The sequence below is a fragment of the Sinohyriopsis cumingii genome, chromosome 18, assembly GCF_028554795.1.
Source record: "Sinohyriopsis cumingii isolate HCF-2022 chromosome 18, ASM2855479v2, whole genome shotgun sequence".
Taxonomy (NCBI): Eukaryota; Metazoa; Mollusca; class Bivalvia; order Unionida; family Unionidae; genus Sinohyriopsis; species Sinohyriopsis cumingii.
This window is the reverse complement of record NC_142978.1, coordinates 59,424,082-59,436,856: the sequence shown is the minus strand read 5'-3', so window position 1 is coordinate 59,436,856 and position 12,775 is coordinate 59,424,082. Positions and strand designations below refer to the sequence as shown.

The 12,775-nt window shown below is 35.0% G+C and overlaps 1 protein-coding gene across 2 annotated transcripts in view; it reads left to right on the top strand.

The window, feature by feature from the left end:
• LOC149776746 (rap guanine nucleotide exchange factor 4-like) overlaps positions 1-12,775 on the top strand; it is a 272,232-nt gene that overhangs the window by 212,005 nt on the left and 47,452 nt on the right. For both annotated transcript variants that reach the window (XM_089941417.1, XM_089941418.1), the window contains 5 exons: positions 933-1,000; positions 2,773-2,851; positions 7,614-7,726; positions 8,756-8,841; positions 9,281-9,359. In XM_089941417.1, coding sequence (XP_089797543.1) covers positions 933-1,000; positions 2,773-2,851; positions 7,614-7,726; positions 8,756-8,841; positions 9,281-9,359 — 425 coding nt within the window. The remainder of the gene's footprint in view (positions 1-932; positions 1,001-2,772; positions 2,852-7,613; positions 7,727-8,755; positions 8,842-9,280; positions 9,360-12,775) is intronic.

The following is a 12,775-nucleotide window of genomic DNA, read 5'->3' as shown; positions in this document are numbered from 1 at the left end:
TTGTTTATGGATACAGTCAGAATGTACAGAATTGTTTATGGATACAGTCAAAATATACAGAATTGTTTATGGATACATGCAGTCATTATCTGCAAGTTGTTTAAGAATTGTGTGTACAGTAGTTTTTGTGTTAAGTGCAAGTGGTTTAAGAATTGTGTGTACAGATGTTTTTGTATGCAAGTGGTTTAAGAATTGTGTGTACAGATGTTTTTGTGTTAAGTGCAAGTGGTTTAAGAATTGTGTGTACAGATGTTGTTGTGTTAAGTGCAGGTGGTTTAAGGATTGTGTGTACAGATGTTTTTGCATTAAGTGCAAGTGGTTTAAAAGTTGTGTGTACAGATGTTTTTGTGTTAAGTGCTGCAGCATATGTACCTGTAGAGGGTGAAGCACCCTTTTTCATAGGGCACCACCACTTGTATATGTGCCTGGAGAGGACCACTTGTAAAGAATTAAAATTATACCTACAGAAAGAGACAAAAGTAGGTTCAGACTCACCCATATAGAGAAAAAATTGCATTCTGTAGGTACATTTAAATGGTATTGTCTTTAAGTCATTCTCTTTGCTATAATGTTAAAAACCTTCATCCTTAGATTCATTGATATGAAAATAATATGTACTGCATCACAAACATTTATGTTGTTGTTTCACATAACTATTTAAGTATATTCAATTCAGTACTTTAATTTTTTGAAGGCATGTCAGCTGTGGTCATTAAAACTTTTAAACAAGATTTGATGATGCTTGTTTGATTTACTGAGAGCTAAAACAAACGGACAATATTCTACAAATATTGGGCTTGTGAGTCGAATACAGAGATCATATACATTTTACAATGTTTTCTTCATTAGTTCCAAAAGTCAAGAAAGTTTTGAACTTAGAAATGCTGCTTTTTATGTTTCTCACTAGGTAATCATGTTGTTTAATTTTACAGGGTGTTGTCTGTACGCTTCATGAAGGTGATGATTTTGGAAAGCTTGCACTTGTTAATGATGCTCCCAGGTAATGTCTCAAGATTTTCCAATCAGGTTTTAATAATAATCAGTGGAACATGCAACATGGATTTGTGCATTGTGTAATCAGGCACTATATTTACTGTTGTTGCCCACTTGTATGAAAGCATATCAGTGGAATGTGCATTTAATGGCCACATCTGTCCTTCGCAGATTTTGTTTCTGTTCAGTAACTTGAAAAGGACATCAGGGGTTAAATCAGAATTGTTATGATGCTTTTGATTCACAAAGTCCAGTATACGTTCCTGATTTTCAGACAGAGTCCAGACTTAACATTCTCATCTGAGTTGGAACACAGCTTGCACAAGTTGCACCAGACTTTCTGGACCCACATCACATTGTCAGAAGTAGCTGCCAGGACACAGTATTGCATACTCATCACAAAAACGATCATCTTTTAAATCCCGGTTTGGAGCAGATTACAGATTATCGGTGGTTCCCCTAATTTCGTTGTGAATTTCTATCTTTTTTTATTCAAAATAAATCTTGATCAGTTTGTTATGTCCTTTGGTCAACTACTTAGGTTGACACAGTGATTGCATGGAAGCAGTTGTATATGATCACCATCTAATTTGTTACTGCAGAAACTGTTGAGGGTTTCCAATTGTCTCTGAGATGTAGCACAGATTGACGCATGAATCGGTTGTGAAGGCAAATCTCAGAGCATGATTGGTCAGTAATACCTTGGAGTTGCATTGAAATATGAAACAACTGGTTGAAGCTTTGCAGAAGTAAAGAAAAAAAAGAATTTTCTATTTTAAGGAACGTTTGAGAAATATTTTGGAAAGTTCATTAATTTAATAATTCGAGGAAATTACATTTTGGATAACTGCTGGGGAAATGTCCAACATTTTTTTCTTCAGTTTTTGTTCCACTCTGCTGATCTAACATCTTTCGTCTGTCTTCCGTCCTTCATCGAGTAGGACAAGTTTGTTATTGCAACTTCTCCTAAACTACCTGGATGAAACTTTACACTCACGAAATCTCATGGTCTGCTTGGTCCTAAATGAAAATGGTGCTGCTTGCACATCCAGTATGGTAACCACAGTGGCTATGTTGAAAATCTTGTTATTGCTACTCCTAAATTGTTGATTGTATTCAACATGATAGCTTCATTGTGCTGATCTGATGTTTCAGTATGGCCACCAATAATAATTAAAAAAATCATTAAATGACTTCTTTTCAAAACTTGCTGAACAGAATTTTACCGAATTTGGTACAAAGCATACAGATTTTTCAAAGCTATACAAATTATCATGATCCTACTTCAAACATGGCCACCATTACTAAAAATAGTAAAACATGAATGCCTCAAAAACCATTCAATACAGTTGGACCAAATTGAATAGAAAATACCCTGACATTAAGACTATTCAGGTTTATACCATTTCACCATCAAATATGATGGCCATTACTAAAATTATTAGGAATCTTTAACTTGCTTATTAAAAAACGAATTGGCAGAATTTGACCTAATTTGATAGAAAGCATCATGATATTAAGGTTTTCAGTTTTGTAGAAATGAAGCCATTTCACCTGCATATATGGCAGATATTACTAAACACAGATAAACAATTTCAATGACCTCTCAAAATCCAAGCAACAAAATTTAACCAAATCTTATAGCAAACAGTATGACATGAAGGGCTTTAAGTTTGTTCAAATGATGCCAGTCTGCCAATGAAGGGCACTCTTGTTCTATTTATTTTTCTAGGGCAGAGGCATACCTGTGCTGAAAAGACCAATTTTTCATTTTTTCAGAGCAGCAACCATTGTGTTGAGAGAGGACAACTGCCATTTCTTGAGAGTGGAAAAAGATGATTTCAACAGAATATTGAGGGTAGGTGTTGTTGTAACTTCATGTTGTATACAAGCCTATGTCCAGCCATTAGTCTGTACTCTGGAATAAGGTGTTGGTATACATGGCTATGTCCAGCCATTAGTCTGTACTCTGGAATAAGGTGTAGGTGTACATGCCTATGTCCAGCCATCAGTATGTACTCTGGAATAAGGTGTTGGTATACATGCCTATGTCCAGCCATCAGTCTGTACTCTGGATTAAGGTGTTGGTATACATGCCTATGTCCAGCCATCAGTCTGTACTCTGGATTAAGGTGTTGGTATACATGCCTATGTCCAGCCATCAGTCTGTACTCTGGAATAAGGTGTTGGTATACATGCCTATGTCCAGCCATCAGTATGTACTCTGAAATAAGGTGTTGGTATACATGCCTATGTCCAGCCATCAGTCTGTACTCAGGATTAAGGTGTTGGTATACATGCCTATGTTCAACCATCAGTCTGTACTCTGGATTAAGGTGTTGGTATACATGCCTATGATAAGCCCTATGTCCATATTCTAGATTATGGTAAATTGTAACATTTTTATAAAAAAATGAAGTTCATTGTTGAAGTTTGTTACTTTCTTTACTGAGTAATAGTGCATGAGCATGACATAATGGAGTCTCTTGTTTTCCAATTTAAAAGTTTTGGTGATAATTAGTTAAAAATCCATTAAAATAGGTGAATTAAATTCTATTAAATATTTGTCTTTATGTTTTTAAATTTTAAGTTTCAAGCCATTACATGATTTTTTTTTTTTAAATCTTGGCATATTTTGAATCAAACCTTGTTGACATAATTAGGCAAATTAAATAAAACTTTACAAGTATACATGCATTTAACTTTTGATGACCTTTTTAGATTTTCAGGTTATATCAGCAATTTAAACAAACAATTTAATAAGCAATTTAGCAGATTTTAACAAACAGCACATCGGCATGAAAAACAAATTGGTCTTCATGTTTATATTTATTTGTAGATGATCAAGTTAGATTTTCATGAAAAAATAGCAATTGTTCCAGTATTTCAAATTTGGGTATATCTTTGTGGAATTGGAGCTTTTGGTTTTACATATCTGCACTGAGCACATACATGTTTTACAAACACATATATAGTTTTGAAAGGCCACATATCTTAAGGAAAACCACACAGATAGCACGGTATTTTGAAATAATTCCATCCAGCTAATTGCAAGGTAAAGTAGTTTTCAGATTAAAGAAAGACAATCAAGTTTATTGAATTGATTTCATTGCATTGATACCTTTTTTGTGATTGAGATTACACTGGTCAACAGTGAAATCATTACTGACTTGAAAAGGCCCTAATCTGTAGTATTTTGGTGTGCCGAACACGAATATAACCGTGAAAAATTTGTATTGGCTCTCGTTTTGAAGATATTCATATACCTCATTTTCTATGTTTCACTGTGTAAATTTCTCCAGTAGGACTGCAGCAACATCCGGAATAATGATGTAACATTGCATAATACCATCATGCTCACATCATCCACAGTTGATTGCATCATTTTCTGATGCAATGCAATACTAATGCCATGCGGCTGCTGAAGTAAGTTGACGTCAGCAGTGTACTATACATGTGTAGGCCTATTATACTAATGCCAGGCGGCTGCTGAAGCTGACGTAAGCAGTGTACTATATAAAGCCCAATCAGATAGGTTCAGCATTTAAAATATTTTAGACGTTGTGCGAGACAGTTCAAGCTACTGTTACATAAAACTTATTATTTTATCCATTTACGTACAATAAAGAACAGTAATGCCTCGAAAGTGTGTTAATACCGCGGACAATTTTTGCTATATTTGTGGGGAAGTGACATTTGCCAACCAGAAGAAAAGTATCAATTCTCAAGTGAAGAAGGCATATCATCTTTACTTCGGATGCAAGGTTGGTGACCAAGACAAGCCTTGGGCTCCGCATATATGCTGTGCTACATGTACAACACAGCTTTCACAGTGGTTGAATTGCAAAAGGTCATCAATGCCGTTTGCAGTCCCAATGGTGTGGAGAGAGCCAAGCAACCACCTAAATGACTGTTACTTCTGCTTGGTTCCTCCTCTTTCCGGCGGAATAACGAAGCGAAAGAAGTCGAGAATAGTCTACCCAAACATTCCGTCTGCATTGAGACCAGTTCCACATGGTGAGGGACTTCCTATTCCAGAACCTCCAGCAGAATATTCTCTTGATTCATCTGACGAAGACAAAGGTGAGTCGACCTGTTCTTCTCCTGGTCCATCAGCATGCAGTGATCCAGATTTTCACTGTGGTGCATCATCAACCCCACACAGAATAACACAGGAAGAACTAAATGACCTGATTCGTGATTTGGACTTATCAAAGAACAAGGCAGAATTGCTAGGATCAAGACTCCAACAATGGAATCTTCTAGAAGAAGATGTCACAATTACTGCATATCGAAAGCGCCACCAGCAATTGGAGCCTTTCTTCAGAAAGGAAAGTAATCTGATATTCTGTTCCGATAATGAGGGCCTCATGAATGCTTTAAAAATCACTCATGACCCACAAGAATGGAGACTATTTGTGGACTCTTCGAAACTGAGTCTCAAGGCTGTGCTTTTGCACAATGGAAACATTCTTCCATCTATTCCAGTAGCGTATGCTGTCCACATGAAAGAGACATACGATAACTTAAGGCAGCTACTGAATTCCATTGAGTATAACAAGTACAGCTGGCACCTCTGTGGTGATTTGAAGGTAGTTGCCCTTTTAATGGGACTGCAGCAAGGATATACAAAATACATGTGTTTCTTATGCGAGTGGGATAGCCGAGCAAGGGAAATGCACTACATGAGGAAGGAATGGACTCACAGGCAGAATGTAGCCATTGGAGAGAAGAATATCCAACACCCAGCTCTGGTTGAGGCTCAGAAAATCTTGCTACCACCCCTTCACATCAAACTAGGTTTGATGAAGAACTTCGTGAAAGCCATTGACCGGACTTTGCCAGAATTCCGATACCTGCATGAAAAATTCCCTCGACTCAGCGAAGCAAAGATTAAAGAGGGAGTTTTTGTGGGTCCTCAGATTCGAGAGCTTTTCAAAGATGACCGGTTCAACAACTTGCTGGAAGGTGACGCGAAACAAGCATGGAATGCTTTTCGCCTAGTTTCTACAAACTTCCTCGGAAATGTTAGGGCAGAAAACTATAAGGAACTAGTAGAAGACATGTTGATGAAGTATAAGAAACTTGGCTGCAATATGTCTCTAAAGATTCACTTCCTTCATTCCCATTTGGATTTCTTTCCTAGCAACTGTGGTATTGTTAGTGATGAACACGGCGAACGTTTTCATCAAGATATCGCAACAATGGAACAAAGATACCAGGGAAAATGGTCCACTACAATGCTGGCTGACTACTGCTGGACACTCCTCAGAGATGCTCCCGAACAGCTGTACAAGAGACAGGCGAAGAAATCTAAGATGTAGTCAATGACTTGATTTTTTATAGGTAGGCTATTACAGTTGACCTTTTACTATTGGAATGCATTTCGTTATGTAAACATTAATTTCTTGCAGATTACAAAAAAACTAGAGCCAATTTTGCAATTTGACTGTCATATTCGTGTTCAGCACATAAAAATTGATAAGAATTGACTAATTTTATTTCAGTAACATGACTTTTGTAAAAATTTGTTGTCCAGTGTTATTTAATCTGCATCAGATTGTGGCAGCATTACAGTAATCAGCTTTTCTAGCTATATTTTCACACTTCAGTTGGTATTGGTGGATTTCCTATTTCCTGTTGATGTCTTGTAAAAGTTTCATCTTTTTGGATCCTAGCAATGGAGTTATTGCCCTTTCTCTATTAAACTCACCTCTTTGGTAGGTCCTTTGTAAGCAGCATAACTTGTGAGCCATTCCACATATCCTGATAGATGTTGGTATCTACACTGTCTCATGGACCTGGATGTGCATTTTATGGAATTTTATGTCAACTCCAGTTTTGATAGAGTTATGGCTCTTGAAAATGAACTTGTCAATGGATAAAAAAATACCTACGCAAAAGCAGACAAAGCTCCAGAGTTCACACCTTCACATTGAATGTTACCTGTAATCAGCATAGCCTAACAACATGCATTCAACAAATTAAATTTTAATTTGATGTTCACATTATTTCATAGATCTAGACATACCATTTATGGGTTTTGTCTCATTTGCACCATTTTGGAAAGGTGTACCTTCTCAAAGTTTTTTGTGCAATTCTGTGTGTGTATATGTGTGTGTCTCTCTCTCTCTTTCTCTCTCTCTCTCTCTCTCTCTCTCTCTCTCTATATATATATATATATATATATATATATATATATATATATATATATATATATATTTCAACTTTAGCTGTAATCAGCACATATTTGTCATTATTGTGCTGACATGCTGATAGTTTTATATTATTTTGGACATAGTTATGGCCCTTGTCAATCAGCTTCATATCTTTACATGGGATATTGCTGTTGTTGATGAATCCTTGAAGTTGTTCTGTTTCAGACATTTCACAAATTAGAGGATTAATGCTCATAGAATGTCTATCTTCTGACTTTTTCTTTTCCAATTCAAGGTCTGCTGTTTAAAGCCACATGGAAAATTGTTGTGATCAATGTCCTTTGAGCTACACTTAAATTAACACTGATAGCTGTAATGTTATTTTTTTCTTAAAGTCAAAAAAAGCTAGAATATCTTTAGCGGCCTATGATAATTACCTTGTTTTAATTACATCCCTTCCAGGATGTTGAAGCCAATACTGTGCGGCTGAAGGAACATGGTCAGGATGTACTCATTCTGGAAAAGATCCCTACCAACACTCAGGCAGCTGATGGCACGGTCCAAGCACATTACAAGCAAGTATACGCACTGTATTCATGTGATGGAATCAAAATATTTTCATTAAATTTCATCATTATAAAATATTTCTGATTTTCTAGTTATTTAAATGAATCATGTTTCTTGCTTTAAAAAAAAGTATGTCATTGGAAATTAAGTGATTGTACTAATTTGGTTGTGATATAACCACTGAGATCATTCAATATACATGTGTATGTTTGTATGTGTGTATATCTACATATCTACTATTTATCCACAGTGTATCTTTCAATCTACCTACCTGTCTACTTACCTACCTGTTCACATAGCCATGTACAGGAAACTTTTAAAACAAAGGTAACAATTACTAATTTCTAGATATAACAAACTCTTGCTACAGAAACAAAAAGGTAATAAAATGGATGGGGACATATTACAGTCAGCCAGGGGCAGATTAAGGCTCACTGGTGCCCTAAGCACTGACAAATCTTGGTGCTCCCCTCCTTTCCACGTACACCTGGGAAGATAACCCTAGGTTGCACCATGATCAAGAAACAGAACATTATGATCAATTTGCACTAGTTTTATCAATTTTTTTTTACAAATCTTCATTTGTTTTTTTTTTTCTTTTCACCCTTTTCTCAACTTTGTGGTGCCCCCTTTGGCCCTGGTGCCCTAAGCACGTGCTTAGTCTGCTTAATGGTTAATATGCCCCTGCAGTCAGCTATTTGGTACCTGTAATGAGAAGTATAGAGATCTGAAATGGTCAAATCTCAGTATTAATTTACTTATTACCTATCACATAAATGAATATATGAACAAAAGCGTCCTTCATTGATGTTTAACAGCACATCAGAACATGAAAGGTTATAGCATGCTTTAATTGGATTTTGGTGTCTTGGTAAATGATGCACCACTGTAGTCAACTTTACCAGGTCTAGGCAGGTTTTTAACTTGCACCCACACTAACTACTAACCACTGTAGCTCCATGAATATAGGAATTAAACGGAGTCAAGTAAGATGTCTGTACAAGTAACAGTGAAATATTGTTCAGTTATACTTTCAGGTACTCTGTGATGGCAGGAACCCCAGAGAAGATGTTAGAGCATCTGCTGGAAACTCGGGTTGACAGCAAGGTGGAGGAAGATTCTGGTCAGTAACCACCATTTTCTTTAACCAATGATAGCCATTTTTTTAGCAAACAAATTTATGTTTGAAAGCAAAAGATGGGAGGATGAACTAGTATATTTTAGAGTTATTTGCCCCTGCATTTAAATGGAAACATATTGAATTCACATATATATGGGTAGTGGTTTTGGTTCACATGGTTAGTGGTAATTGTCAGGTATTCTAGTTTCTTCTTCCATGTTTTCCTTTGCAAGTACATGTAATTAGTTCATCTGTTTTCTGTTTTATTTCGTTTCTTTCAATTGTACAACTTTTATCAGGGAGGTAATTTTATGGACTCATCAGTTGACCGAAGTTAATCTTTTGAGGTAGAATACACCAGGGATCCTGGAAACTCCCAGATGTTTGATGAGTATAAACTTTCTTATCATAGTCATTATTTTTCCCCTTTGTTTATTTTCAGATGCGGTTCTGGAAGATTTTTTGTTGACCCACGTAATCTTCATGCCCACTAATCATCTTTGTCCAACGCTTTTGTCACAGTATCCTTAACATCTCTGTGTTTAACAAGCTCAGAATTTAAATCTTTTTGTTGATTTAAATTACCTACTGGTAAAGAAATTATATATATATATATATATATATATATATATATATATATATATATATATATATATATATATATATATATATATGCCCTGATGGGGGTCTTTCCAAAATTATGTCTATAAAAATGTTGCGCCATGGTGGGGTCATTCCAAATTGTTGCATATAAAAATGTTGCCCAATGGTGGGGTCATTCCAAACTGTTGTGTATAAAAATGTTGTACCATGATGGGGTCATTCCAAACTATTTTGTATAAAACTGTTGTGCCATGATGGGATCATTCCTTTTATTTTTCTCCTCACTGTGAATTTCATTGAATGAAGTGACAGTCTACTGCATCCAGTCAAAATAGATTTTTGTTGTTGTTGTTGTTGTAGGGTTTAATGTCATTTTTCAGCTCATGATAGGCTATACATGGTGGTCAGTATTAATAGTGGAGGAAGAGCCTGGGAAAACCCACGGAAAGAACCACCAACCCATGAAAAGCTACTGGCAAGCTTTCTCACATACCCACATTGGCTGAATCTGAGACTCGAACCCATGCAGACAGAGGTGAGATGGCAGTGATCTGTAACGGAGAGCGTTTTAGACCACTTGGCCACTCAGGGCCCCATCAAAATAGATCTTATTTTTATCAATGTCACTTTCAACAACATGGTGACTTGTTTGCTTTGCAGTGACATGCTGCCAGCTAGCTGCTGCTACAGAGTATTTGATTGGTTAGATGACATTAGATATTAAGGGAGGCAACTAATGAAATCCATAAAAGGTCGCTAGTACAAAGCACTGAATTATCAGATCAATCTGCCAAGGTATAGATAGGTTAACATATCTGAACCTTGTCTAGCAAAGATGCTAATTACATTATATGATGAATTATCTTGCTGTCAGATATAGTATAATTATTAAGTCTGATATAACATGGTTATTACATCAGACATAGTCCAGTTAGTAAATGCCAGTATAGACCACTGTTTCATTTCCTATATAATATGATTGCCTGCATGTAGCATTATTCAGCTCAGTGCAACTAGCAGCTGATTTTCACCAGCTCCTGGCACCTTATGTACTTCATATAATGACTAGTTATTCTTTATTCCATATATTAAATTTTTCTTTCTTTCTTTCATTCTTTCTTACTTTTGTAAATCTTTCTTTTGTCTTGCCAGCTGCAGCATAGACAAGACTTAGGGGTCATTCATTCCAACAGTGTCACTGTCAGAAAGACAGGTCCTTTATTCCAACAATGTTATTGCCAACATTGGTTAAGATTTTGGTTGGTTCTGTATAGTGATCAATTTGACATCCATGTGCATGTCTGGACATCTGGACATCAGTCTGAACCTTAGATTAACTTCACTGTTAATGTTGTATTCTTTGTTTTTATTAAAATACTATTTTATCTCACCCTCATTATATTTGAACTGTAGTTTCAGTAGGCACTTCTTTTTGTCTTGTATCAATCTGGTTAATGGGGCATCCCTTGGCATGATTGATTTTTCCCTTTTAACACAGTGATAGTACAATAAGCTTAAGATTATGCTTGGTTTTAAAAGCTGGTGTTTTTTACTTATACTTTTTAATGTGGGTAGTTTATTAAATGTGGTTGGCTTTAGAGTCATGTTATTTTGTATGTGGATAGATCTTGATGTGTACATTACTATTTTACCATGTTTAGGCTAGTGCGACATTCATTTCCCTCTGCCCTGATGTTGGTTGTGTTTTGTATATCTCAGTGCCATATGCAATAATGCAGCATGGCTCATGGATATTGTGTTGGGTAAGATACCAAAATTGGATCAATCTGACCCAGATTTCATGCTTGAGTGGCTTTGTTTAAGTTGTGCATTTTTGGTCTGTTTCTTGGGTACTGTTGGTCAGCCTTTATCCAGCTATTTGTTCTGTACAGTCATAAGTCCCTAACCCGTATAAGTATTGCTTTGATATATCTGGACCATGTAATTAGTTAACATTGAGTTTTCATCTCCACACACCCCACCCTCTCTTTACCCCTTCAAACAAGGTCAAGTTCATTTGAAAATCTTGGTTATTTCTATGGCTAAAGTAAACTATACCTCTGTGTGACTCTGGCAAGATCAGGGTCATGTGAAACTCTCAATTAAGGTTTTGGTTAAATTTGTATGTGGGGTCATAAGTTCCAGATTCCAGGAAAGGTGGAGATCATACTTTGTAGAACTAGGGATCTCAGCCCTTTAATTCTTGCACCCCTACCCTTCCATGTCAGACACCTAGGCAAGGTCAATATCATTGGAATTCATAGCTTTGAATACTATTTGTTTGTATGGCCAGAAGTCTCAAACCCTAAATGTGATATCTATCATATTTCATTTATAGAATGGGTAAGCACTGTAGTTGTATATACATGTACTCCTACCCCATTGACCCTAAGGCAGGGTTGAGGTCAAAGTCATTTGAAAGTGAGATCATACATGTATTTGTATCAAGCAGGGGAGTAGGTAAAGAATATAAATCCCTCCAGTTTCATGTCTCTAGCTGCCTATTCATATATTCTTCTGGTTCCAGCATATATATATATATATATATATATATATATATATATATATATATATATATATATATATATATATATATATATATATATATATATATATATATATATATATATATATATATATATATATATATATATATATATATATATATTCTATATATCTACACATCTATATATATATATATATATATATATATATATATATATATATATATATACATATCTGTATCTATATATTCTATATATCTACATATCTATATATATTCTATATATTATCTACATATCTGTATATATTCTTCATATCTACATATATAATTATATAAATTCTATATATCTACATATCTATATATATTTTATATATTCTACTTACTTGTATCTATATATTCTATATATTTACTTATCTATATTTATATATTCTATATATCTACATATCTATATATATTCTATATATCTACATATCTATATCTATATATTCTATATATCTACATATCTGTATATATTCTATATATCTGCATATCTGTATCTATATATCTACATATCTGCATATATTCTATATATTTACATATATCTACATATCTGTATCTATATATCTACATATCTATATATTCTATATATCTACATAACTATATTTATGTATTCTATATATCTACATATCTTTATATATATCTGCATATCTGTATCTATATATTCTTCTGCCCCAGCATATCTGTCAGATCACCAGTTCATGGCTTGCCTGTATATGAACACCACCTGTCTATAAAGATCAATTATATTTTGGAGTTTAAATATAAGTGCGGTGGTTGTACATTTTGTTGAAT